Source organism: Seriola lalandi, unplaced genomic scaffold (genome assembly GCF_002814215.2).
Source record: "Seriola lalandi dorsalis isolate HSWRI2012SDOR001 ecotype SW California unplaced genomic scaffold, Sedor1 jcf7180002054574, whole genome shotgun sequence".
NCBI lineage: Eukaryota > Metazoa > Chordata > Actinopteri > Carangiformes > Carangidae > Seriola > Seriola lalandi.
Genome location: NW_019525127.1, coordinates 1,533,768 through 1,559,857, shown reverse-complemented (window position 1 = coordinate 1,559,857; position 26,090 = coordinate 1,533,768). Strand labels below are relative to the sequence as shown.

Below are 26,090 nucleotides of genomic sequence, written 5' to 3'. Positions count from 1 at the left end.
GGTGGGTGGGCGGGGGGTTGGGTAAATAGCAAAAGTGGGACATGCCAGGACATGTTGTGGATTTAGGCCTGGGACTGTAGGGAACACACTATAATGGAAAAGCAGAGGTGAATGGGCTGTTCACATCTGTTGTCTGGAGCCGATCGCAGCATGCGGTTGGCAGGACGCATGGGTACACCCTGCACAGGCCGCTAGTCTGGCTTATTTGACTAGGACATTAGATCCTACCCAGTCCATTTTCCTGATTAATCAGTAAACACGTAAATGTGTCGGAAAAAACAGTGAAAATCAACATCAAAGGTTTCAGAGTCCAGTGTGACCACTTTAGGTTTGTTTGCTTTATAAAGGAGTACATTTAAGAGGTAAACTGCGGCAGGAACTCAAATTCCCCTTTTGGCATTCCTATTAGAGTTTCCATTACATTTAAAGAACTGCGAGGACTGGGCAAATCAGACCGATGACAGTTTAAAAAAAAAAAAACCAATGGCGGCATTTGAAACACAATTTAATAGTTATTACAGCAGGCGATAGTCCCTCCTCTGCAACGCATGTTTGATGGTGATAGGAAAAAGAGCAAGTTGTGCTCGAGCACTGTGTAAACAGCTGGTGTGGAATTCAGTTCAAACTCCCCAACATTATAGCAAAGCATAATAAACATTATGCCATTTTTTACTTTACATAATAATTAACTTACAAAATTACACAGTGTATCTTGATTCCCAGGATGTTTTTTTTTTAATTTAATGCTAAATGCATTATAACCACTTTACTTACCGGTACATATGGTTGGGCAGATAAAGCTGAAAGTTTTGAGGTAGCGAACTGGAGCATAATGGGTTGTCTCACTTTCTCCGTTTGCTGCCTCACAGCAGTGCTGTACTGATGCAAAGAGACACACTCCCTCTGGTGTAGCTTCTCTGCCTTTTGTGCAGTTTGCCTAATTATCAGACAAAGGCTTTTGATGAAAATGTTCCAAGGAGCTGCACGTGGTGATGGATAGCTGTGTCGCTGTAGTGTGCATACACACACTCACACACATAGCAGCTGTGATTAGGAACTGTGCTGGGACATGGTCACAGGCTTTTTTGTTTTGTTTTTTTTTTGTTAAATGTTAAATTTCTCCTTACATAAACAGAGTCCCTGTGATATCAGACTCTATACCGACATATATGAGGCCAAAAAGCACATGTGATAACAGTGGAAATCTTGATTACAAAGCGCAGGATGGGCACCAACACATCCTCCCTGAGAGAGACATTCACACGCAGGTTTCTTGTCATCCCATTTAATTAATTCTGCTCATGTGAATAGCACGGACAGCTGCAGACACTGTGAGAAAAACAAAAACACATTATTTTAGAAACTGAAACTATGGTACCAAATGGTGTGTGCCTGGCCCCGGACTCCTGACTGTTTTAGTGAAGCACTTAGCAGATGGTTTTAAATGACTGTGACATTTGTCCTGCCCTTCTGGCGTATTTTTTTCTGCTGTATTTTGCCGCTAGAAATGCTCACATCTCTGCCAGTGTTCAGACACACAACCTTTCAGCCCATCCTTCAGGGACTATATGAAAATTGTGTTTGTTTAGGTCAGCGTGTGGCTCTTTGCTTTTGATTAAACTCCTCAAACTTTACACTCAAATGTCCGAAGACGCAACAGAGTGTTAAAACGTGGGGCGCATAACAAAGCGTCAACATGCCACAAGTAACATTGGATGTCAAGACTCGAATTAAGGCTCCATTAATGATGCGGTTGTGCGACACTTTCTTTTATACTGAGTACTTCTGGGGTATGAAAAAACAATCTTCGGTTGAGGGCGCTATGTCTTATTGTTTACTAGCGGTGCAAAGTCACTATGCCAGTTTGATACACAGCAGCAGAGTCAGTGCAGCTGGTGCTAACAGTATGAAGAGGTGCAGCTAATTAAAAATAATTAGCTCTGGTGTGTTTGCGTACCAGCCATACAACCTACTGTTATCATGATCACAGGAAAACATATTAAACGTTATTTCAGATTAGGAAAGTTCTAAGTGAAACAAATGATGTTTACCTGAAGACACCTACCACAGACTGTAACTCCGGGGCAACAGAGGGTCCAGTATTATCTGTAATCACAACAATAATATTCGAACTGATATTTTTATATTAGTCCTTTCTTAAATGATTGATTGGTGATTGGTGTTAATAATTGCATTGCCGATGTGTATAAGAACTTACACTGAAACTTTGGGTGCTTCAGAAAGTGTATGTTTATGCATACAATTCGATTTTTAAATCATTATTATTAGGCTATTAGGCTAAAAATAGAAGCCTGAGAGTCTGAAAGCCACAGTAGTGTTGTGCTACTGCTTACATCCAACCACACAAAAGTGGTTTGAACCAAAGGGTTTGAACCAAGGGACAGAAATCACTTCAGTTAAAGTCGAGCACACTCTCTCTAGCAAGGCTGAAAACACTGTACATACAATCTAATTTAAACTTGTATTTTTCTGCTGGAGAATTTGCCTCTTAAGACTCAGAGACGTGTATTTGTAGTTCAGAAAAAGTCCCTTTTATACAACATCAAGACATTTTTGTCAGAGAAGTTCATCATTCTGTAGAGATTATATTTTTAGGTTAAAAAACCAGAGACAATAACTAGTCTCCATCATTGGAACAGTGAATCACAGCCTGTCAGCGATGTGTATTTGTTTTGTTAAGTAAAGAATGTGTATTAGAAAAGACCCTCTGACAGTAACTCTCAGAGGGGATTCGCTGCCAGTTAACTTGCGGAGAAAGAAGCGGAATGAAAGCATGTTGGAGGGAAAAAGCGTGCTTCCCCTTTTCATCTTGTCTTTGATTAATTTTAGGCTTTGGAATGATGAATATAAAACCGAGTGTCTTGATCTTTACAAATTCCCAGGATAGTTTTGTGTAATGTTCAGTGATGTCGCTGGTATAATTCACTGCCTCCTGTTCACCAACTCTAACGTTGTAACTATTGGAAGGATTCAGGTCTTTACTGCATCTGTATCTGAAATAAAACAGCTGTGGCGTTGTGGAGTGGTGGCGATAAGAGATATTGAATGTGATAACATTGTGATATTTACGGATACTATCGTGATAACCCTTGCTTTTGAGTCAGTGTACTTGGTCTGAAGTCTTTATTCTTTATTCTTCTCAGATCACCATCACCGACCATGGTGTTCCTGCGAAGTCCACCACCGTCCGCGTCATTGTCCAAGTCCTTGACGAGAACGACAACAGGCCGTTGTTCCTGGAGAAAATCTACAAGATCCAACTCCCTGAACGGGAGAGGCCGGAGAGAGAGAGAGCCACGAAGAGAGACCCAGTTTATCGGGTCATTGCGTCGGACCGCGATGAGGGGCCTAACGCTGAAATCTCCTACAGCATCGAGGAGGGAGACGAACACGGCAAGTTCTTTATCGAGCCCAAGACCGGACTGGTGTCGTCCAAGAAGTTCTCCTCTGCTGGAGAATACGACATTCTCACAGTAAGTATCTAATCCCAGGCCTTCATCCCGTCCTCAGTCTCTCACTGAGCAGTAAAATTTAACAACAGGTGCTTGTTTATTGTACTCCCCCATCCTCTCATGTGTTCTAGCCTCCTTTGTTTCTCTGACCTTTTCTCAGTTCTTGTGTTTAAAAGCAGTAAAAAAAAAAAAAAAAAAAAGTCTTTGTAAGAGAGACCCACCACTAATTGGTCCACACACATCACTTTGGACCACAAGTGTAGAAGAAAATTACTTGCAAAAGCATCTACTTTAAATTATAGGGAGCATGTTCACCAGCCAGCAGCATCGAATTAGGACAAGGATATTACAAAGATGTACTTTTGTGTTTTTGCTGTGATTCTATTGCTGTGGGTTTGGGTTGCCTCGGTTAATAACACAGCCAAATTTGTCAGTCATTGATGTGACACTTCACTTTGGTTGTTTTTGTAAATCTTGTCACAGCGTTAACCACTATGTCAGTTGTTTTTTGAAGAGTGTTTTATGATTACACTGTTTGTTATACATGTGAAAATTAATGTTATGTGTCAGTCTTCCACCTGTGAGGCAAGTTAGTTATATCAGCTGGCTGTCCAAACTGCAGTGACTTAGTACGCTTAGTGGTGAGACCTGAAGTGATTTTATCCAGAATTAAATGTAAAGGTTGTGTCTCTTGCTGCAGAAGACACTTCTCACCACAGTTTACAGTAATTGAAGTCCTGACAAAAGGTGGAATCACAAAAGAACTCCACACAATAGGTGTTTTGTTATTCTAAATACAAGGTTTTGTTGCCATGTGGACAGCTCAGAGTACGGAAATGCCTCCACAGAAAGACAACCCATTCTGTGGATTTGTGCCACAAATCAACGGTCCTGTTTATGCATACACTGTGTTTTAAAATTGAATATGGTTTATTGCTGTATTTGTACTATCAAGCTACATAACCAAATGTTCCTGTGTGTGTTACTTCCAGAAAGATTCAGGTAGAGGATCTGCTAGAGAGCTGTGCAGGAACTCATTTGCAACAGAAATGTTGCATAACACTGTGTAACACAGTCTTTCATTCATTCTGCCTCTCTCTCAGATTAAAGCCGTTGACAATGGACGTCCTCAGAAATCCTCCACTTGTCGTTTGCACATTGAGTGGATTCCCAAACCAGAAGTGCCAGCCGATGCAGCTCCCCTGCTTTTTGAGGAGTCCCCCTTCACATTTTCTGTGATGGAAAGCGACCCTGTGGCGCACATGGTGGGCGTCGTCGCCACCGAATCCTCTGATGTTCCTGTGTGGTTTGAAATCACAGGTACTGCCTAGTTCACAAGTCTCTACCTTTGTGTGTGTGTGTGTGTGCGCATGCATACTGTAGAAACGCTCTGTGTCATAGAAATGCTTTTTAGAAAGAAAAACCCTCACTTCAGGACTAACGTAGTATTGGTGTGTGAAATGGCTGGATAATATGACAATTTAAAAAACAAACAATAATTTAGAAGACAGACATGTTGTATTGCATATTAAGAGTTTTAAGTTGTTTGTCATGGCAGTGAGAAGTCAGATTTGAACAGCCATTTTCTGGTAGAAATCTGACTTCCTGTCATGTTTGCTGCCAAAGCCAAAACGCAAAACTTCACATTTTGTCAGAATTTGTTTTACCATATAAAGAATTGCCATAGAAGTGAATAACTTTGTGAAAACAGCCTATAAAGTTGCCACAGAGAGAGAAAAAGATATGGCAAGCTTAAGCTAAAATAAAAGATAGCCATGGCTAGCCGCAACTAAAGCTAAAACTAAATTTATTCTCTGTTTTACCCCAGCTGTAATCTGTATTTTAAAAATACCCATTTTGATGAACTGACTTCTTGGTGACTGAGTTATTTTTACTACTTTTTCATGACTAAATGAAGCTCCAAACATGAAGGGAAAAAAACAGATATTCAGCTCAGTCTAACTATGAGTAGCAGTAAGTAGCAATAGATTAGCAGTAATTGCCAGTTGTATATTAAACTAAAATACAAGATTCTTTAAATATTAATAGTGGACAGACACTAGCAAAACCAACATGTTTTATCCCTTTAATCAGGCACTGTAAATGGTCAAATAAAGTTTATTTTCTTAAAAACTCAGTTTCCTATGAGGTTTATGAACAGGCAGAGTGCAGTCTCTGCATTTTGAAGTCTTTAAGATGTTAATTTACCTAAACACACATAAAATGAAGATACCACAACTTAGATTTTATGCAGTTTACTGGTAATGATTTATAGTCTGAAGACAGTTTTTCTCATTTTTACTGCTTCTGCAGTTACTACTGCCTGCCTGTGTAGAGCAGTTTAGATATGACAATTGTACCATGAATCAGCAGGTCAAAAACAATATTACTATATATTATGGCTTTTATGGAAGAGAGAGTATATTTCCTCAAAGTTTGAATTGGCAACTATGTTTTGAAGTGTTACTTATTTTATCCTCTCTTGAATGTGTGTGTTTCTACTTATGCTAAGCACTATGTGCATGAGAAGACTTCAATTGACTCCTTTCAGAAATGCTTGCCTCTTCTCCCTTCCTCCCAGCCTATCCTCCCTCTAATCAATGTCTGACTGACACGTCTCTTTTTCTTCTCTTCTCTCTTCCTGTGATCTGCTACTGCTTTCCTCTTTTCACTGGAATGTTCTGTTTGGTTGGATTTTTGCAAGACGGCATAGAGGATACTGAGATGTTTTACATCCTTCAGATGGCTTGTGACCACAACTGTACAGCAGAAGGTAGCTGCTGGGATCTCCTAATAGGCTGTGCTGTATTAAGAGATCATCCTACATTGTCTGTTGGTGCTCCCTGTTGGCTGTGAATGAATTGTGTTGTGCCACTGGATTGATGTTGTGCCACATTGTTCTCATGATGTGAAGTCTCTCCTTTCCTTGTGTGAATTAGAACTCTTATTTCATATCCACTGTTGTTGTATGGTTTAGCCTGGACTAATTAGAGTAATCTTATACAGTGTATATTGTACACACACTGCACGTGTTAGAGTTAGTAGTATAAATCGATATCGATATTATGTGGATAATATTTAGATAATATTTAGATAAACAGGTCTATACCGACAGCACATAACAACATAAACATTATTGTATCTGTTCATTATCATGTATGACATCAGCACAGCAGGAAATTGATGTTTCTGTGTCCATCTCAGCACCCCCCCATTCAGTGTTTGTGTAACCTTGGTACATGCACACAACTAAGCGATGATTTGTGACTAATCTCTCGTCCTTCCTTGTTGTTTGTACAAAAAAAAATAATTCCACAGGTGGTAATTATGACAGCCGCTTTGACGTGGGCAAGGCCAGTGGAACCTTGATTGTAGCACGGCCCCTGGACACCGAGCAGAAATCAAATTACAACCTGACGGTGGAAGCCACAGATGGGACACGAACTGTCAGCACCCAGGTAATTGAAACACTAATGAAACGGTTGGAAGCTGATGAGCCAGTTGTCATGGTTCTGTTTCTCTCATGTGAGATACATCAGGAGGAAAGCGAAGGGTAATAAGTGAAGCAGTGGCCAAACTGTCTTGTTTGTTGGGATATGTTTACGTTGTGAAGCTATCATTGCTGTCAACTGGCCGGGGAAAATGGTGGTGTATAGGTCTGAGTGTCATTACATCCATACATGACCTGACTTCTAACTGTACAATGCTGCCTTGAAAAAAAAAATGGACAGATAATACAACAATATGGGATAAGATCAAGTCAGGCTTTATGGCTTTATGAAGAGGTCGTCTTGTATTCTCTGGTGCTGCCCGTTGAGTGTGGTTGAATTGTGATTTACCATTAGATCTTTGACTAATGGCGGCAGATAAAGAGAGTTCATTTGATCAAAAGAAAAATAGTTTTGACTTTTTGGAAACATATTCGCTTTCTTGGTGAGACTTAGATGAGAGGACTGTAATATAAGGCTACAACTAGCAGCTGATTAGTGTAGCTTAGCATAAAGACTGAAAACCAGAAGAAACAGACAGATCCCACCTCTGTCCTGGCTGTAGAATCACACAGACATGAGAGTGGTATCTAAGAAAGCAAATTAGCATATACCCTGAAAAGAAGAAAGAAAGAAAGACTAACAAATTGTCAATGACAAAGTAGTTAGCGTTCCACCTCAACTATTCTGTACCATCTCAGTTCAGCATTGAGCTCCAGGAATCTTCCATTGTCTCATTCCTGACGCGGAGCTGCTGCGGTGATGGTGCCGTCTAGCCAGAGTTGTTTTTTTTTGTTTTTTTTTTTAAAGGGTGCATTCTTGAGCCCCCTCCACTCCTCCACTCCTCCACTCATCCACTCATCCACTCTGCTGTGTGTCTCGCTGAACCTGTGAACCTTCTCTTACTTTTCTCTGAGAGGAACAGATTGCCTTGGTCTTTTGTGAAAGGACTCTAAATAACTAGGTGTATTAGACACATACATGCAAAACCACGCTCTTGGCTCAGTCTGGAAACTGTAAAAAATCAACTGAAAAGATGATTTAAGGAAAATGAAAAAATTAATGGCTACTGTAAACCATATGTGAGCCATTTTGATGAATATTAAAAATGGCTTCCAAAAAAACTTCCAAAGCACTTGCATACTTGCATTTTAATATATTAATATGCTAATTTAATCCTTCTTGCATATATCTTGCTCCCCAGCTGATACCAAAGCTGAACAGCCATGATAAAAGCTTTTAAACATGCAAATTGTCTTTAGTTTTTGTTCACATGGTCATGCCTTGTCCATGAGATTTTGAACATTTTTACATGGTAGTTTGGGTCATATGGGACGGTGGCATTCAAAATGTTTTGTCCTTTGTCCTCAAAGGGGAGCGTCAGAGAACTGTAGCTGGAAAGGAATCTATTTGTTGTCACTCTGTATGAATAAAGCCTTTCATCATCTGGCTGCTGTGCTCCACTGAGTCTTGGATGAAGCACCGCCTTCACTGGCATTTTGCAGCTCATCCACGGAAGCAGCGAGTCCTTTAGTTTAGTGCAGAACCTTAAAAGCAGCCGCAGAGTACCCATTTTCTCAGCCATGATTTCCTCTCCCGTCGTAAAAGCGCTTTCTTAAAAGCCCCGGCAACAAACAATCTAAGAGCCCCTCAGCAACACGGCATGCAGGGATATTTGAAGTCAAATTATCAAATTCAAAGGCTAATTCTCAGGGGCTGTATTAGCAACCCTTACATTACAGGCAATGATTTAATTCATTGTGTATAAAAAGAAATACAGAATCACTTAATGGACTTCAAAACTTACTTTGATTTTAGTTTGTTTACTGTGTTTGCTGCATGACTACTGTATCATTTCCAGGCTACTCCAGAGACAGACCTTGAAACTGCATCACATGCAGTGATGTCATGGCATTTTATCTTTTAAAGAAAGTTTAAAGATTTAAGAGTGTGGTGTGAAAGAATATCAGAAAAATTGGATGTTCAGCAGTCTGTGATGTATTTAAATTGGGTGACCTTGGCAGTAAATGTTTATGTCTGGAGTGGATTTTCTTGTTTTCAGAACTTACACTTCTTAAAGTTTTCCTGCACAGATCCAAAAGGACAGTGTAATGACAACTACAACTGTAAGAACTGCTGGATATGAATTCCGTAACTACAAGCCCTCACGGCTCCGTTGAACTTTAAGTTTGAGCCTTGTACCTCAAGAAATGGGTCAGAAAACACTCACTTGTTCTGTATATCAGATGAAGCTTCTCGCCAACAACAGTTCAGTCTGTCTCGCTGCTTGGAGATTTTGAATGTGCATATTTTTTGGATGTAATATTAGCGCTGTGACTTGCAGAAGAGTGCTAGAGTGTAAGATATTGTATACCCAGCTGACCACCGTAGGTCAGCTGTTTTCTGTTGAGGGAACGGATTTACTGAATTTGTATGCTCCATAAACCACACTTAGTGATGTAGGCCAGCTGTGTGGGATATACTGAAAGTCCAATAGGTGACTGAAAGAGGCACACAGCACTAGCAGAGACTGTAGCAATCACCCAAATTTGGACGGGTAGTCATAAATACATCCTGAAAGTGAACAGTTATTGTTAGCGCAGATAAAGTTCCACGAAAAACAAATAACTTGTCTTGGCCTCTGTAGATATCATGGTTTGAAGATCAGCATTCAAGTAAGTTAACGAAGCAAGTGTCCGTAGTGCAGTATCTAACCTTCAAATTTGAACCTGCATACATACCTACATATTTGAGGTATCACATCAGTTGGTTGGCTTACGCATGTGTCTGGGAAAACCTCACATGTCCCGAGGATTCAGAATACAGTGTACTGTGACATGTTTCAGGAAAGTCATCTGAGTGTTTTGGCTACCAACTTGTTTATCTGATAACATTGTTCATCGACAGTATTTGCTCTGTGTGGGGGGGGGGGGGTTTAGAAGAAACTGTAAACACACCTCTTGCTGGGGAATGCATATTTGTCGCAATGGAATGTGTGAAATCACACTGAATTATTTTGTAGTAATTTACTTCCTGGTGTAGGTTTACTCATTTGCTATTGAAGGCAAGCAAAGTAATATTAACACTTTAGATGATCAAATTGGTTATATAGTAAGATTACCCGTCAAAAAACTTTAAGAAATGTTATGATCTGTGGATTATAATATGAAAGACAGAATTATGTAGAGTCAGAATCAGATTTCCTTGTGTCTGTGCTCGCAACATCCATGAATCCATTTCACCAAGGAAACGCATGCAAACAAGTCATTAATTCTCTGTTATTGTGTATGGATTTGTTTTCTTTGGGGACAGTGTGTTGTTTACCTTTAAAAAAATAAATAAATGTCGTTCGGAGTTTCACTGCAGATTAGATCAAGCCGATCACACACATGCAGCGCACCTCGTGAAAGTTCAAAGTCGGACTTGTCTATTCCGTAAATCAAAGTCATGTGGATGCTTTGCTGCCCGACAGGCTGGCCTATTTTCTCTCTCCTTGGAATGTTTTTTTTTGTTTCTCTCCCTCTTTGTCTTCCTTTCTGATTTTCTCCCTCTCTGCTTTTCAAAAATCTCCACATTTATTGGCCAGGCATGCAGGGATGATGATTATTCTGTTAGGCTAGAATAAAGCGCAAACAAGAGTGCTGGACCTCTGTGGGTAGTGGGCTGTGTTAATCCTGTTTTGGGAACATGTTCGAGTGCTCGGTGCCAGTGCCCTGCCTTTGCCCAGAACCTGCCACCTGGCAGGAGGGCTTCCTCTCCTACGCATGGCACGGGAGGACAATGAGCACAATGAGAACTCCCGTGTGTCCTGTTCAGGATACCACACAAAAGGTGTTTCATTATTCACAAGGTACTATTCTACGTGTGGTCCCTTAAGCAGACTTTTATGCTTAAATGTCTTTTATTTTCAAATTGCAGAGAAAATTGTGAGGTGAAAATTGAGAATTATTTTTAACCCTGCCATCCTGTGACTCCAGTGCTGGTGACAGTCTGAGGAACTCTGTTCTGTGGGAGGTCTGTGGACAACAGTCGGCCATTCTGTTGTGCACTTTCCATTTGACTGTTGTAGCTCTACGAAGGCGTCTCTGAAGGATCAGCTGATGTAGACAAGGGGTGCCGCATTCCAGCTCGGGCACCTCATAGCCAGGAGCTGCGCCAACAAGGCAGCCTCGGCATGCAGCCCAGACTCCCTTCCCCCATCTCCAGCTATATGACATCCTCCCTTGGCCGTGCAGAAGTACCTCAAGCTGTTCTGCTCACAATCTGTTCCTGGTCTCCCGTTTCTCATGTTATCTGCGTCCACATAACAAAGACTCTCTTTATGTCTCACTCCAAAGTTCACCTCACATGTAAATGTTTTCTTGTCTTCTTTATGAAAGCTGACTATTATATGTAGGACTGTCTTCTCCTGGACTTTCTTTTTGTATATTTTATTCTCAGCCACATTGTTTTAATTTTCACCTCCAACCTGTGTTTTCTAAATTTGACAATTTCCCTTAGCTTTCTTTGTTTTTTTTTTTCACTGTCATGTCTGTTTCGTACTCTCATCTCACCCTCACAGCACTTTTTTTTTTCCTTTAGTATCTCCATCTGTCACATCTGTGTCTCAGTCCCAATCTTGTTCCTCCTCAGCATTCCCAGAGGAAGCCTTATACAAAGACTAGAGTTTTCTTCTACACCAGCATTTCTGCTGTAGCCAGGCTGTATCATGCTGCTTTGTGATGTTTGGGGGCAAAGTTCCTTTGAAGTGTTGTAGAGCCTCTTTGCAAAGGGAAAGGCAAGTTTGTGTGCATGTGGGGGGATGGATGGGGATGGGGGGGCTGCTGAATAGCCTTTTGTGTGCTTTCTAAACCTACTATGAAATAGTACATTATGGATAGATGTGGATACTACTGTCTAGGTTCCATTTCTTTCTGCTTCTTGACAGCACTATCAGCCCTCGCCACCTTACTCACTATTCACAAGACGTGTTATCTGACACTGGCCAGATAGAGACACACTGGACAGCCTCTTTGTGTGTGTGTGTGTGTGTGTGTGTGTGTGTGTGTGTGTGTGTGTGTGTGTGTGTGTGTAAGAGCATATTTTATGTGGCCGTCGCTGTGCATGCATTTGCATCTGTGTGTGTAAACGGTGGTTTGTGAGACATCAGGGATCTGGTGCTATATGATGTCTGGCATGACATGAGAAGACATGCTTGGAATGAGATGGATTCTCAGATGTGCAACATGCACGGGAGGCCCAATTACATACGTTTTTTTTTGTTCAGGGTTAATATCTTATTAGAAAAGCTTATTTATTTTACATCACACATTCTGATTAGCAGTGTGACATGGGTTGCTCATGACACATGACTTGCGGCAAACAGCCAGCTCACGGCACTGACAGACAGCATGCAGCCCAGCGCTCCCCCTGCAAGATGACATCTGTGAGCCTCAGCAGCATTGCCAACATCACAGCACACAGCAGATTGTAAATGTTATCAGTCCTGTCAGGTTGAGTCTATATTTGTCTCTGATATAGGCTCACAGTGCTCAACAAACAGTATTATGACAAAAAACAACAGCGGGCAGTTGTGTCGACCAGAGATCTGACAAATCCTGGTCAGCTAGTGAGCTGTCAACGGGTCAGAGCTTTTGTGACTACAGTCCCCTTCAGTCTTCGTGCACCATTCAGCTCGGCTTCCACTGTTTCCTTACGGGACATCACCCCCTGGTGTCTGGTATGCAGGTGTCTAATCTAGGCTGATCCCTTTGTTCCCCATGTTTGGCAACGGTAGAAGCCCCTCGCTGGTCTGGGAAGCAGAGATGGCATTCCAGCAGCTCCCCATAATCCTCTGTCGGAAGTCCAGTAGACGAGTGGCTGGTGTTGATAAAACATGCTCCCAGTGGAATTTTACAGTTTGGGGATGTGAGATTCTTTGTTGTGTGTGGGGAATAGAGCCCTGCACTTTTTGCTTTCCAAAGCAAGAAGCAACAATGTGTAGAAATGTGTTTCATGCCTATGAGTTTGTGAATACATCAGCAGACCATTTGATATACAAAGCAGCACCACAAAGACATATTTACCTATTCCAAAAGTTATATTACTTTTAGACATGTTATTACATTTTTCCTCTGTCCACAGTTGATAATCACTGTCCTCTCAACTGAATCTCCAACACCCACCTACCTCAGTTTTCATGTAGATGCATTGAAGTTAATCAGTATTGATTTCTTGTTTTCACAGTTTGCTGCATGAAATGAAAAAAATAAATATTGCTTTTGCTATCATATGTGTATATACCTGGTGTATATCTACACAACACACTAGTATTCTGGTAATTATTAGGTTGGAAACCTCACTCAGGTTGGGGATCACAGCTGTAGAATTACCCTCTTCCGGGCTTTTTATCAATGAAGTGATCAACAGTAACTTGAAACGCAAGGTTGACTTTGAATAATTTATCCATCCAGTTATCCTCTGAAACATGACAGTGCTTAATACTCTGACAAAATTAGAAAAATAAATTCACATGAGTGATTTGGGAGATGACAAAAAAAAAAAAAAAATTCTCTCCAATTTATTTTTCTCCTGAAGGTGCTTATCCGTGTCATCGACACCAACAACCACCGGCCACAGTTCTCTCAGCAGGCGTATGTTGTGAATGTCCCTGAAGACACACCAGCGGGGAGCGAGGTCATGCAGATCAGCGCCGTGGACAGAGACGAGAAGAACAAACTGACCTTTACACTCCTGAGCAGCACCGATCCATTCAGCCTGCGGAAGTTCCGACTTGACCCAGGAACAGGCACTCTGTACACCGCTGAGCGACTGGACCATGAGACTATGCATCATCACATCCTCACCGTCATGGTATGAATCAATGAAGTTTATTTCTGAGCTTTTCAGAATATGAGTAGTAAATGAATTATGATGTTAATATTCAGGAAGGAATTATCCCTTGAGGGCTCTCACACTCTTTCCTCTCTCTTCTCTCTTCATATTCTTCGGTCACTTTCTAAATTCCTCTTCTCAAGGTTCGAGACCAGGACATCCCAGTAAAGAGGAACCTTGTGCGCGTTATTGTCAATGTGGACGACACCAATGACAACGCACCCTGGTTTATAGGCACACCTTACTCTGGCCGTGTGTTTGAATCCGCTGCCGTGGGCTCGGCTGTGCTCCAGGTCACAGCTCTTGACAAAGACAAGGGCCACAACTCAGAGATCGTATACAGCATCGACTCAGGTAAATATAGACACATTTGCTGTGCCACTCTGCGGAGCCGCAGTTTCCCTTTTTTTTTTTTTTTTTTTCTCACAGCAGAAAGCTTTCATTGTAAAATGATGCAAATGAAATCAGATCCTAAAAAATGCATGAGTCATCTAGAGTCCTGCTGCCCACTGCATCATGATCATGAATGGAATACTTTACAAAAACTAGGAGAATATTGAAGACTTTGTCTAGAGGATCTCCAAATACGTGGGAGGTGGGCAGATCCCCCCTCAGAATTTCCCACAATGGTTTTCTCCTACATTAAGCAACAGTGTGGTGATTAGCTTGTTGTTTGGATACGTGCATATTTGAAATAGGCGTGATTACTTAATGTAATTGAACTTAAACATGTTTTTTTGAGTCAAAGTGATGGCTTAAAACGGAAGTTTACTATCTAATGTTGAAGGGGGGAACTTTTTTGAAGATTTTGTGTCAAATGCTCATCAAACAAATCTTCCTAGTACAACACACAGCAAAATGCAGTTCTAGTTAGATTCTATCTGTGGTGGTAGTTGAAAATATATAAGTTGCACCACTACAAATATTTTAATTGCCAAGTACTTTGTGACAAATAAATAACTGAATAATATATGCAGCTCTCTCCCTGTGTTTGCTGTCAATTTCACCTGTTGCTCCTGCCCTGGCTGGCACTCCCACAGCAGCAGCACGTTGGCTGCTGTCCTGCTCCTCCTCTCCTACATCACTCTCTTCATTACCTACAGTTATTCCTTGCTGACCTTCTCTTGCTGCTCTGACTGCCACAGCGGCACTGGTTGACGTCTGGAAATATTCAAAACAAATTAATTGGGTAGCTAATCACACTGGTCGGACTGTTAAGCTTTCCCATGTGTGTTTTCTTAAGTTTCTAGGTACTCTGTTTTGCTAACACCTCTGGTCCAGACTTTCTCTGTGCCCCTTTTGAGTCGGAAAGTATTTTTCAATATTCATCTGGATGGAAGGAGCAAACGTTCAGCATCAGAGTTAAAGACTTAACATTAACATTATCCACTTGCACTTGCATGAGCAGTTCCCTCTCTCTCTCTCTAGAGAGAGACAGAAGGGGAAGGGGGTGGGGAGGCAGGAAGGGGCTGAGCGAATTAATGCGCTGCGCTCAGCTCTGCAGCGAAATAAGATTTTACCCATTTGAAATAGCAAAAAAAGTAGAAAATCAATACCAATGTTGATATTGTGGCTGGCTGCCACAAATAAATCAATGTATGGTAAAACACTGGTTCTGCCCTAGTTGCCATCACAGGTCAGGATGAAAAACATTTCTAGCACAGCCACATAAACATATTATTCTTTGGTCTTCTCTGTCTTACAGGAAACGTTGCAAACTCATTTGCCATCGACCCTGTTCTCGGGACAATTGCAGTGGCCAAAGAGCTTGATCGCAGCAGCAAGACCCTGTTTGAACTCACTGTTAAGGCATCTGATAATGGAACACCTCCACTGTCAACTACAGCCACTGTACACATTGTGGTAACAGTTTCTGATAATGCAGCTCCCAGGTTCGCTGAAAAGGAATTCTCGGCAGAAGTCAGTGAATCTTCCCACCCGGGAAGCTTTGTGTGCTTGGTCACAGCTGTCAGCCAGTCATCGGTTTTCTATCAAATAAAGGATGGCAACATCAATAACGCATTTGATATAAACCCAAACTCTGGAGTGGTTGTGACCCAGAGAGCTTTAGATTATGAGACCACCTCTCAATACAATCTCATCATACAGGGCACCAACATGGCTGGAATTGCCAGCAACACAACACTTCAGATTCACCTAAAGGATGAAAATGACAATGCTCCAATATTTCTCCAGAGGGAATTCAAAGGAGTAATCAGTGAGTCTGCTCCCGTCAACAGCGTTGTTCTGACCTATGAAAACACTCCTTTCGTCATTCGTGCCTCTGATGCTGATTGCGACCGAAATGCCATGCTCGTCTATCAAATTGTCGAACCTTTCGCACACAACTATTTCGCCATTGACTCGAGCACTGGAGCCATCAGAATTACAACAGCCTTGGATTATGAACAGAGGAGTGTTTTCCGCTTCACAGTCCAGGTCCATGATTTAGGAATGCCACGCCTGTTCGCAGAGACTGCAGCCAATGTGACCATTGAAGTAATTGATGTTAATGACTGCTCACCAGTTTTTAGCCAAGAAGTGTATGAGACAACTGTCATAGTGCCAACATACAAAGGCGTGGAAGTGATTAAAATGAACGCCACAGATGCAGACTCTGAGCCTAACTCCAAACTTCTCTTCTCCATCTCCGAGGGTAATATTGGTGATAAATTTAAGATGGAGCCAATCACAGGCGTAATCTCTGTTCAGAATGTCACACAGTTGAGGAGTCGATATGAATTAAAGGTTAGGGTGTCAGATGGTAGATTTGCCACTGTTGCTACAGTAAAGATAAACGTGAAAGAAAACAAGGAGAGCAAGCTGAAGTTCACCAGGGAGTCCTACAAAGCCTACGTCCAAGAAAACTCGTCGGAAAAGAAAACACTAGCAGTCATTGCTGCTGTTGGGAACCAGGTGAACGAGCCTCTGTTCTATAAAATTTTGAACCCTGACAGCAGGTTTCAAATCAGCCGCACATCTGGAGTAATCTCGACCACTGGGATTCCTTTTGATCGTGAGGCACAGGACACATTTGATATCATTGTTGAGGTCACTAGAGAGGACAAATCTGAAGATACGGCTCATGTTTTAGTGACTGTGACCGTGGAAGATGTGAATGACAACAAACCTATGTTTGTGAACCTTCCCTATCATGCCCTGGTCCAGATGGACGCAGAGGAAGGCCAGGTCATCCGACAGGTCACGGCCGTGGACAAGGACATGGGTCCAAATGCAGATATTCGTTATCACCTGAAAGAGCATCAGGACCACTTTCAAATTAGCCCCTCTGGTGAAATTTCCCTCAGAAAGAAATTTGAGAAGGAGTCACTCAACACAGACTTTGTCATCGTTGTCATGGCAAAAGATAATGGAGAGCCGGTACTCTCGGCTGAAGTAGAAGTGCCAGTAACCGTGGTGAACAGAGCAATGCCTGTATTTGAGAAGCCTTTTTACAGCATTGAAATCCCTGAAAACATTCAGTTACACACGCCTGTGCTTCATGTACAGGCCAATGATTCCGAGAGCCCTCGTATTGTGTACACCATCTCTGAGGGAGATCCTTTCAAACAGTTCTCAATTGATTTCAACACAGGTGTCATTCATGTGATTCAGCCTTTGGACTTTGAGACTCATCCTGCGTATAAGTTAAATGTAAGAGCCACAGACTCTTTGACTGGAGCGCACTCAGATGTGTTTGTTGATATCATACTGGAAGATGTAAATGACAACGCCCCTGTGTTCCTGTCAAAGACCTACTATGCCAATATTTCGGAAGCCTCTGTCATTGGTACATCAGTTTTGCAAGTTCACGCCAAAGATTCTGATACTGGTAATAACCAAGAAGTGTTCTTTCAGTTGGTTGAGGAAAAGGGGAAGAGCTCAGATTATTTCACCATCGATCGTGACACAGGAACAATCTCTACAGCTCAAATACTCGATCATGAGGAAATCCAGCAGCACAAATTGAGAGTCCGCGTTGTGGACGGAGGTGTTCCAGCCCTCTCCGGTGATGTCATCGTGACGATCGACATTACCGACCTAAATGACAACGCTCCAGTATTTACAGAGCACACTTACAAAACCACTATCAGCGAATTGGCTCTACGTGGACATTTCATCACTCAAGTCCAAGCATCAGATGCCGACAGTTCAGACTCCAACAAGTTGGAGTTCTCAATCATATCTGGAAATGAAGATCAGAACTTTGTCATAGACAAACACACAGGTGCCATCATCATTTCCAACCATCGGAGGCCACATATGCAGCCTCTTTACAACCTCAATGTATCAGCATCTGACGGTGTATTCAGAAGCTCAGCACTTGTCATAGTCACAGTTATTGGTGCCAACTTCCACAACCCCACCTTCTCTCAGTTGGACTATGTGGTAGAGCTGGTTGAAAACTCACCTGTTGGTACCTTGGTAGCAGAAGCAAAGGCAACAGATGATGATGAAGGCATTTATGGGCAAATAACATACCAGATTGTCAATGACTTTGCAAAGGACAAGTTTTCTGTCAACGACAACGGGGAGATTTTCACTCTAGAGAGCCTTGATCGTGAGAACACGGTTGAGAAGGTTATTCCTATTTCTCTCATAGCTAAAGACGGTGGTGGAAAAGTAGGCTTTTGTATTGTCAATGTCATTCTCACAGATGTCAATGACAATGCCCCACAGTTCAGAGCAGCTGAGTACAAAGCCACCATTGCATCCGATGTCCCAAGGGGAACCTCTGTGGTTAAAATTGCTGCTTCAGACATGGACGAGGGAAGCAACGCTGACATTGAGTATTCAATCGAGGCAGATGTTGAAAACGTGGAGGAGAACTTTAAAATCCACCCAACCTCTGGGGTCGTTGAAACCAAAGAGAGTCTTATTGGACTTGAAAATGAGCTCTATGCATTCTTTGTGAGGGCAAAGGATACTGGGAATCCATCCAAACATTCAGTTGTACAGGTTTACATCAGGATTGTTGCACCAGAGACCCCAATTCCCAAATTTGCTGAACCACATTACCGTTACACGATTGCTGAAGACCTTCCCATTGGCACAGAAATTGATGTGATTCAGGTAGAGAGTGAGCAACCAGTGGTGTACAGCCTTGTGAGGGGAAACACTCTTGAGAGCAATGAAGATGAGGTGTTTGTCGTAGACAGAGACAGTGGAGCTTTGAAACTCCAGAAAAGCCTCGACCACGAGACTACCAAATGGTACCAACTCACTTTGGTTGCCCAGACAAAATATGAGAACTACGACATAGTTACATCTGTAAACGTAAACATCCAAGTGAAAGACCTCAATGACAACAAGCCTGTCTTTGAGTCAGACCCTTACGAAGCTGTCATTGTGGAAAACCTTCCTAGTGGGACTCAAGTGATCCAAGTTAAAGCCACCGACCAAGACTCTGGAACCAACGGACATGTCGTATACAGCCTCGACCCCAAACAGAACTTGCGGGAGATCTCAGAGCTGTTTGCTGTTAATAGTGAAACTGGATGGGTGACCACTTTAAAAGAGCTAGACCGCGAAAAGATGAACAAATACACACTGGCTGTCCTGGCCACAGACCAAGGGGATAAAGTCCAACATGTTACTGGCACCAGAGTGGAAGTAACAGTCGCCGATGTGAATGACAACCCACCCCGCTTCACTGCAGAGATCTACAAAGGCACAGTGAGTGAAGATGACCCTCCACCCAGCGGGGTGATTGCTATCCTCAGCACCACGGATGACGATTCTGAAGACATCAATAAACAAGTGAACTACTTCATCACAGGTGGGCGTTCATTATTTTGCAAAACAGATAATTAGTAAGCCCAGAGAGTTTACTCCCTACTCCTTTGTGTAACAGTTTTTCATAAACAGAGCTTAGGGGGGGATTATCCGTTTATGCCACTTAATATGATGATAATATCTCATCTGTGAAACATTACACAGTCCTATTATCTCTTAGGAGTCTGAGTTATTGCCTAATCTGCCCAAGCTCTAGGCAAATATTTAGGTCATCATAATACAGAAATGTATAATTATCTGAATAATGCTTTGAAATAGACTGGGGAAAAATACTTCCTCTGGTGCTAATTAGCAAGCATGAAGAACTATGCCAAGTCTGGAAATATCAAGAGTAATCAGGAACCAGAATTATCATTAGATCATGTACATTTTTCAACATTCGGCTGTTTTTTTTTTTTTTTTTGGCTTGAAGGTTTGCTTGTGTACCAAACATGTTTGATTTAGAAGTAACGATTTGTGAAGTAGTGCTGAATACTTGATACATGATTTCAGAGATCATTAATTGGAGTTAAAAATTGAGGACAGATCCTGTCCTTTTAAAGACTCAGGCTGCTTCCTGCTTCTGAACTGATGATCATTCTAAAATGTTATATTCCTTTTAACACCAAACAGGAGGGGACCCGCTCGGCCAATTTGCCATCGAACACATTCAGAATGAATGGAAGGTCTCTGTCAGGAAGCCGTTGGACCGTGAAGAGAAGGACAATTATCTCCTTAACATTACTGCCAGTGATGGCATCTTCACTGCCAAAGCCATTGTGGAGGTCAAGGTGCTGGATGCCAATGACAACAGCCCTGTATGCGAAAAGGTATACATAATTCTTTCCCCCCAGCTATGTTGTAATTTCAGCAGTTCTGTTTGTTGTTTCCTGTTCTTCCAAGTATTCACTTTAATTTCTCTCCCTCTTGCATTTTCCTCTTCCTCTATCCGTCCCCCAGTCTCTATACAGCGAGAGCGTCCCAGAGGACTCCCCCGCAGGCAGGCTCATCTTGCAGGTCGCTGCCACAGATGCTGACATTCGCTCAAACGCCCAAATCTCTTATGAGCTCCAGGGAGTTGGATCAGAATTGTTCGTCATTGACTCTGCTACAGGTGTGTATCTGTGTGGTAACAGGCTTGAGTGCAATGTTTTGTGGTCAGTGTAAAATCCCAATTTTTATTGTATTCATTTGTCTTTTCTGAAGCCATCTGTGTCCTCATTCATTTTGTTGGATTTCATTCAAGCTATGTTGCAGGTTATTCTGAATTTCAGGGAGCAGTATTTGGGAAACTCATGTTTAAGTCTTTCATCACTCACGGCCCTCTGCTTCGAGTCACAAAATGAAAAAGGCAGCTCAGCATGACAGCAGTCTTACATTCTATGTTCTTAAGATTCAGGAATTGTGATCCTTCTGCAAAATGTCAGCTTTTTTATATTTGTGTTTCTCTGTGTGTGGGTTTGCAAATCATCATCATCCATGAAGAAGGCCAGCAAGTTTTCTTTTGCCCAGTTGTTATTTACTTATTCATTTTTTAAAATAGCCAAGAATATTCTCCTGCAGGGCAACTGAAAGAGCCACAGTGGCGCCAAAATACAGAGTCTAACACTTCAATTGAATTGCTGCAATACTTGCCTCCAAATAATGTCTTCTGGGAGACCTTCTAAATGAGACACCCCAGCTGGTTGCTGGGATGAAAAAAGAAAGAAGGAAAAAGGAGAGAAAAAACAATGCCAGTTAATCACCACCAACCTGTTTTTAAAACAAATGCAAAGTAAAATCATTAAAGGACAAAACAAACTAAGCCAGCAGATTTAAACAGCCATGCAACACATCTGCTGTTGCACAAGATCCCTGAGCAACAGCAAAATTCAGCCTTAATATGCTGAAAGACTGACACCAAGACAGACAATAAGGCAACAATGCCATCCAGCTGTCATTTGACTACACTCAGTATTAAGTCTCTAGCAGCAGTGCTACTGTTATGGAGAGGGAATGTTTTTTTTTTTCTCGGTGCAGACAAGTAGGATTATTGCAGATGAGGACCGCCAAGAGGCTCTGGAGTTTTCCAGAGAGGCTGTGGTAATGTTGGCTGCCGCAATTCCAAGCTGATCTTAGCTGCCAACACTGATGTTTTCCTTCATCGCCCCACTCTCTTTGCCTTCCTCTCCCTCCTCTTCCAATTACTTATTTATTCCCCCCTCTTCTCTGTCTTGAAAACCATTAGTTGTTTAGATGCTTTTGAATTTGTTAGTAGACAGTAGACGAGGGGGTTACAGTGTTTTGTTCTCTTATACACAAACTTAGTCTTGTGATTAATTGCACAGATTGTATTTTTGTCTATCAAGGGAATGGCTTCGTTATTATTAATTTTCTTACACTCTTCTGGGAGTAGAAGGGACATGTCTCTGTGTATTTTGTTCAAAATAGTTCTGTCTCACCTCCAGGGGAGCTGAAGACCTTACAGCCCCTGGACCGAGAGGAGCAAGACGAGCACAGGTTCAAAATGCGGGCAGTAGACGGAGGAGGGCGGTACTGCGAGGCCGACATCCACATCACCGTGGAAGATTTCAACGACAACCCTCCGCAGTTCTCGTCCGATCCCTACACCTTTACAGTCTTCGAGAACACAGAGACGGGCACATACGTGGCGAAACTGCAGGCAAACGATATCGACAGTGGTGAGGCACTTTATTCTCAGGCACAATTTTTTCACGACCTTGTACTACGACCTTGTACTCCCCCAAAAAAATCATTCTGGTATTTTAATTTCTGATGTGTAGTAGAGAAAGTGAATACAGCACCTACTATAATGGATTCAGTTCAGCGCTTGGTCATCACAATAACTGGGAAATCTTTGTTTTTGAGGTAGACAAACAATTAGTAATCATTATGATATGGGTCTTAATGTCATTATCTCCATTTGAGTTCTTCTTTTGAATACTTTAATATTTTGTAGCTGCTCTAACGTTACTGCCACAGTGCACTGAATCAATAAGTATCAGAATTATGTTTTAGCTAAACTTTGGAGACGCTTGGAGCTCTCAGGATAATCGGTTTCCATTCAGTCTTAGTTTCTGCTGAGGCAATAGAAAGTTAATTATGAGGCAATACGCTCACAAATGCCTGTACATTATTCTTCAAATGCAATTAACAGCATCCCAGTTCATTACTCAAAGTCACAATAAAATAGCAAGCACTTATAATTCAAGAATACTTTAAAGCAGCTTTTTTAGATTCATGGTATATTGTATGCATATGTGTTTTGGCTCAGTGCTGACTAACAATGCCCAGGTTATTATCTTCCCATTATGCAACTGCATTACACTAAATGGCAAGAGGGAGGGATAACAAATGTGGAATTTCATGAATGATAAACCCCTCAAATTAAAAGCTCCATTACACTCTAATGAAATTCTTCTCTCTTCAAGCTGAATCCTCAAAAGGGATAATTGCAATTTTCCATTTGCCTGGTGCAAAGCCACCAGGCCTCATATTTATCTCAGGCGTCTTCACCTTTCAGAAAAGCATTGCCAACCAGTGAGAGGTTTACACGTGGGTAAGACTGAGATCTTAAAGCCGAGCGATTTAACAGTCATTTAAACTCCTTGAGACTTAATCCAGGAATCGTTTGGACCTTCCGCTCCAGAATACAGCTTTAGTTTAGCGAAGCAGGACATTCTAGCTTAAAGAACCATTTCAGCCTCCTTCCTGTCAGACAATCAACACCCTCTCTTTCTATTTCCCCCTTTTTTCCCAGTCCCTCATTTGGATAGACTGACAGCCTGACATAATGAAAGGAAAGCCAGAATTAGGTCCCTCAGAGAGAAACATTAAATGGTAAAATTGGAAAGAGCAGGTATTAAGATATTTCTTCCCTGAGGCTTTCTGGCACAAAAAGCTTCACATTTTGAATATCAAGGATAAGGGTACTTGAAGAAAGGGTGGCGAAAAAAGGTGCTCCCTGCAGTTTAGCCAGGAGCAATAATTATTTAGAGTTACACTGAGTTGAAGCAGAGGGGGATTTGATTAGTATTTGTCTCACACTCACGGGTATCGCACATTGAGAGTTCTTTTTTTGTGTGTGTGTGTGTGTGTGTGTGTCTAGTATTTTTTGATTTAGGTGCAGGCTTGAAGCACAACTGGCAAGTCCCACACAGACACGCGAAGAGTACAAGAAAAATAGACGTTGTAGCTTTGACCCAGTTCACTCAGGCTCCAGTCAACTGTCTTGCAGCCAACCATCAAAATGCGAAGCCTAATGTAACCCTCTCCCTAAGAGAAAAGAGTTGCTTTATCTTGCATCGATATTTGACTCTCCATGTCTCTGTGTGGACCCGTTCTTGGCACTAGTTGCTGTGTGCCACAGCCCTCTGCGATCCGCCTGCCCATTTGGCTGGAAGACGTTTGATAGTTACCCACATCGCTGCTCCTCAGTTCAGCCTGCTGCTACAATCTCTGAGAGGCAGCACTTATCAGTGTGGAATGGTTATGAACCAGACAGACAATCAGACCCAGACTGGTGCCCTTGATCTGTGATAAACTAAAGTTATGCGAGTACACATTCCTTCTTTAATTCTGCTCTGACCTTTATCACTCTGCCCGGATCTGTCTGTTTCCCTTCGCCCTCTGCACTGCCTTGCTGTTGTTATTTTGCTTCATTTGATTTTTCATGCTGCTTCATCGTAAGGGAACTAAATCATTTTCTGCTTTGTCCACTTCTCTGTGCCAAGCTTGTTCTTGACAGTCTGGCATCCAATTGAAGCTAATGAAAAATATGTCTTAAAACTACAGATGTCCACAAAATAAAGTCTGAAAACAGCCAGCAGTTAATCTGCACTGAATAAATGTTATGTACAACACTCTTTGATATAGAGCTGTAAGTAAAGATTATTTTCATTATTAATTAATCTGCTACTTTTTTCTTTATTAATCCAATGAATTGTTTATTTAGAAAATAGCATAAATGCCTATTATAAGGTTTAGGAGGTCAAGTTGATGTATTACCAAAGATATTCAGTTTACTGTCATACATGACAAAGGAGATGCCAATTAATGGACTGTCAGTCGACTAATCACTCCAGCTCTGATGTAATATTACATGATTCAGGCGTGAGCGTACAATCATAATAGCATGCACTAAGAAATATAGCCAATCATAATTCAACACAATTCTCTTAACACTTCTCCACCATTAAGCATTTGTCACAAGGATGATCAAACCAGATTAAAGTGATTGGAAAGCGTATAAGCAGGGCTCCCCACGGTCTCTCCAGCCTGATAATGAGATCCATGGAGGATGGTGGGTGGGGGGGGACTTACCTGATAAATGGGAATATAATAGCATATTTCAAATGGAGGCCACCTGCAGAAAGGCATTATGATTATTATTGTGATCCGTCTCTGTCTTGTTGCTGGGAGCGTCTTGCTAGTGGGAGGACATGAGTTATGAGGATGGCACGGATTAGACGTTTACAGCTCCTGCTTTATCAGAGGCTGTGTGAAAGATGGATGCTTTGGAATGAGAATAGAGGTTGACGATTTTAATCAGTCTCAGATCAATACGTCAATATAAGAATTGATATGCTTGTTTTAAAGGAGTGTTTCTGTTGATGTGGCCATCAGGCTTATTGGTGATGATAACACTTCACTCAGCAGCCTAATTATTTGGATGTGGGTAGTCTGTTCAGCAACAGGAGAGGTCAGACACTCAGACAGGTTGTAAACTGAGAGGTATCATATCATAACTACTCTGCCAAAATGCAATAAAAAAAGATCCATGTTGCACAATAAAAAAAAAAAAAAAAAACTAAATTGTCCTTTTTCTTTCATTCCAGGTCTCAATAGTGACATCCTCTACTCGTTAGTCAATTCCGCTGATGGATATTTCTCTATTGACGAGCACACTGGTGTAATAAGCCTGGAGCGTCCCCTGGACCGTGAGGTGCAGTCAGTGTATGAGCTGAAAGCCCGTGCCAGCGACCAGGGTTCGCCGCGTCTCTCCTCGCTGTGCCAGGTGGTGATCTCTGTCCTGGACATCAACGACAACCCACCAGTGTTTGAGCACCGTGAATACACAGCCACCGTGTCCGAGGACGTGGCGGTGGGCACACAGGTGCTCAGAGTGCAGGCCGCCAGCCGGGACACAGAGGCTAACGGAGAGATCTCTTACAGCATCATCAGCGGGAATGAGCACGGCATGTTCAGTGTGGACCCACGTACAGGTATGTGGTAGCATGAAATAGATGTACTGTACTACTTCCTGTACAATTAAATTTGATAATGAATTCTAAAAACTTAAATTTAATTTTAATGAATTTAACAAATTCAAACATGATAGGAGAACATATCATGACCACAGGATTAGATATCTAGAGCGACGTCGCCCATACCATTACGTTGTTGGCAGCTGATGTGGACAAAAATGGCAGTATCTCTGACACTTCAGCCTGTTTGTGGACATTTGCAAACAAACAAATAA

At 41.9% G+C, this 26,090-nt stretch overlaps 1 protein-coding gene across 4 annotated transcripts in view; it reads left to right on the top strand.

The window, feature by feature from the left end:
• Positions 1–26,090, top strand: part of fat1a (FAT atypical cadherin 1a) — a 74,374-nt gene that overhangs the window by 31,729 nt on the left and 16,555 nt on the right. For all 4 annotated transcript variants that reach the window (XM_087176940.1, XM_023417455.2, XM_023417454.2 and 1 more), the window contains exons 5-14: positions 3,165–3,494; positions 4,577–4,793; positions 6,792–6,931; positions 13,538–13,813; positions 13,978–14,188; positions 15,540–19,613; positions 20,243–20,439; positions 20,570–20,723; positions 22,057–22,290; positions 25,447–25,833. In XM_087176940.1, the coding sequence (XP_087033066.1) occupies positions 3,165–3,494; positions 4,577–4,793; positions 6,792–6,931; positions 13,538–13,813; positions 13,978–14,188; positions 15,540–19,613; positions 20,243–20,439; positions 20,570–20,723; positions 22,057–22,290; positions 25,447–25,833 (6,220 nt within the window). The remainder of the gene's footprint in view (positions 1–3,164; positions 3,495–4,576; positions 4,794–6,791; positions 6,932–13,537; positions 13,814–13,977; positions 14,189–15,539; positions 19,614–20,242; positions 20,440–20,569; positions 20,724–22,056; positions 22,291–25,446; positions 25,834–26,090) is intronic.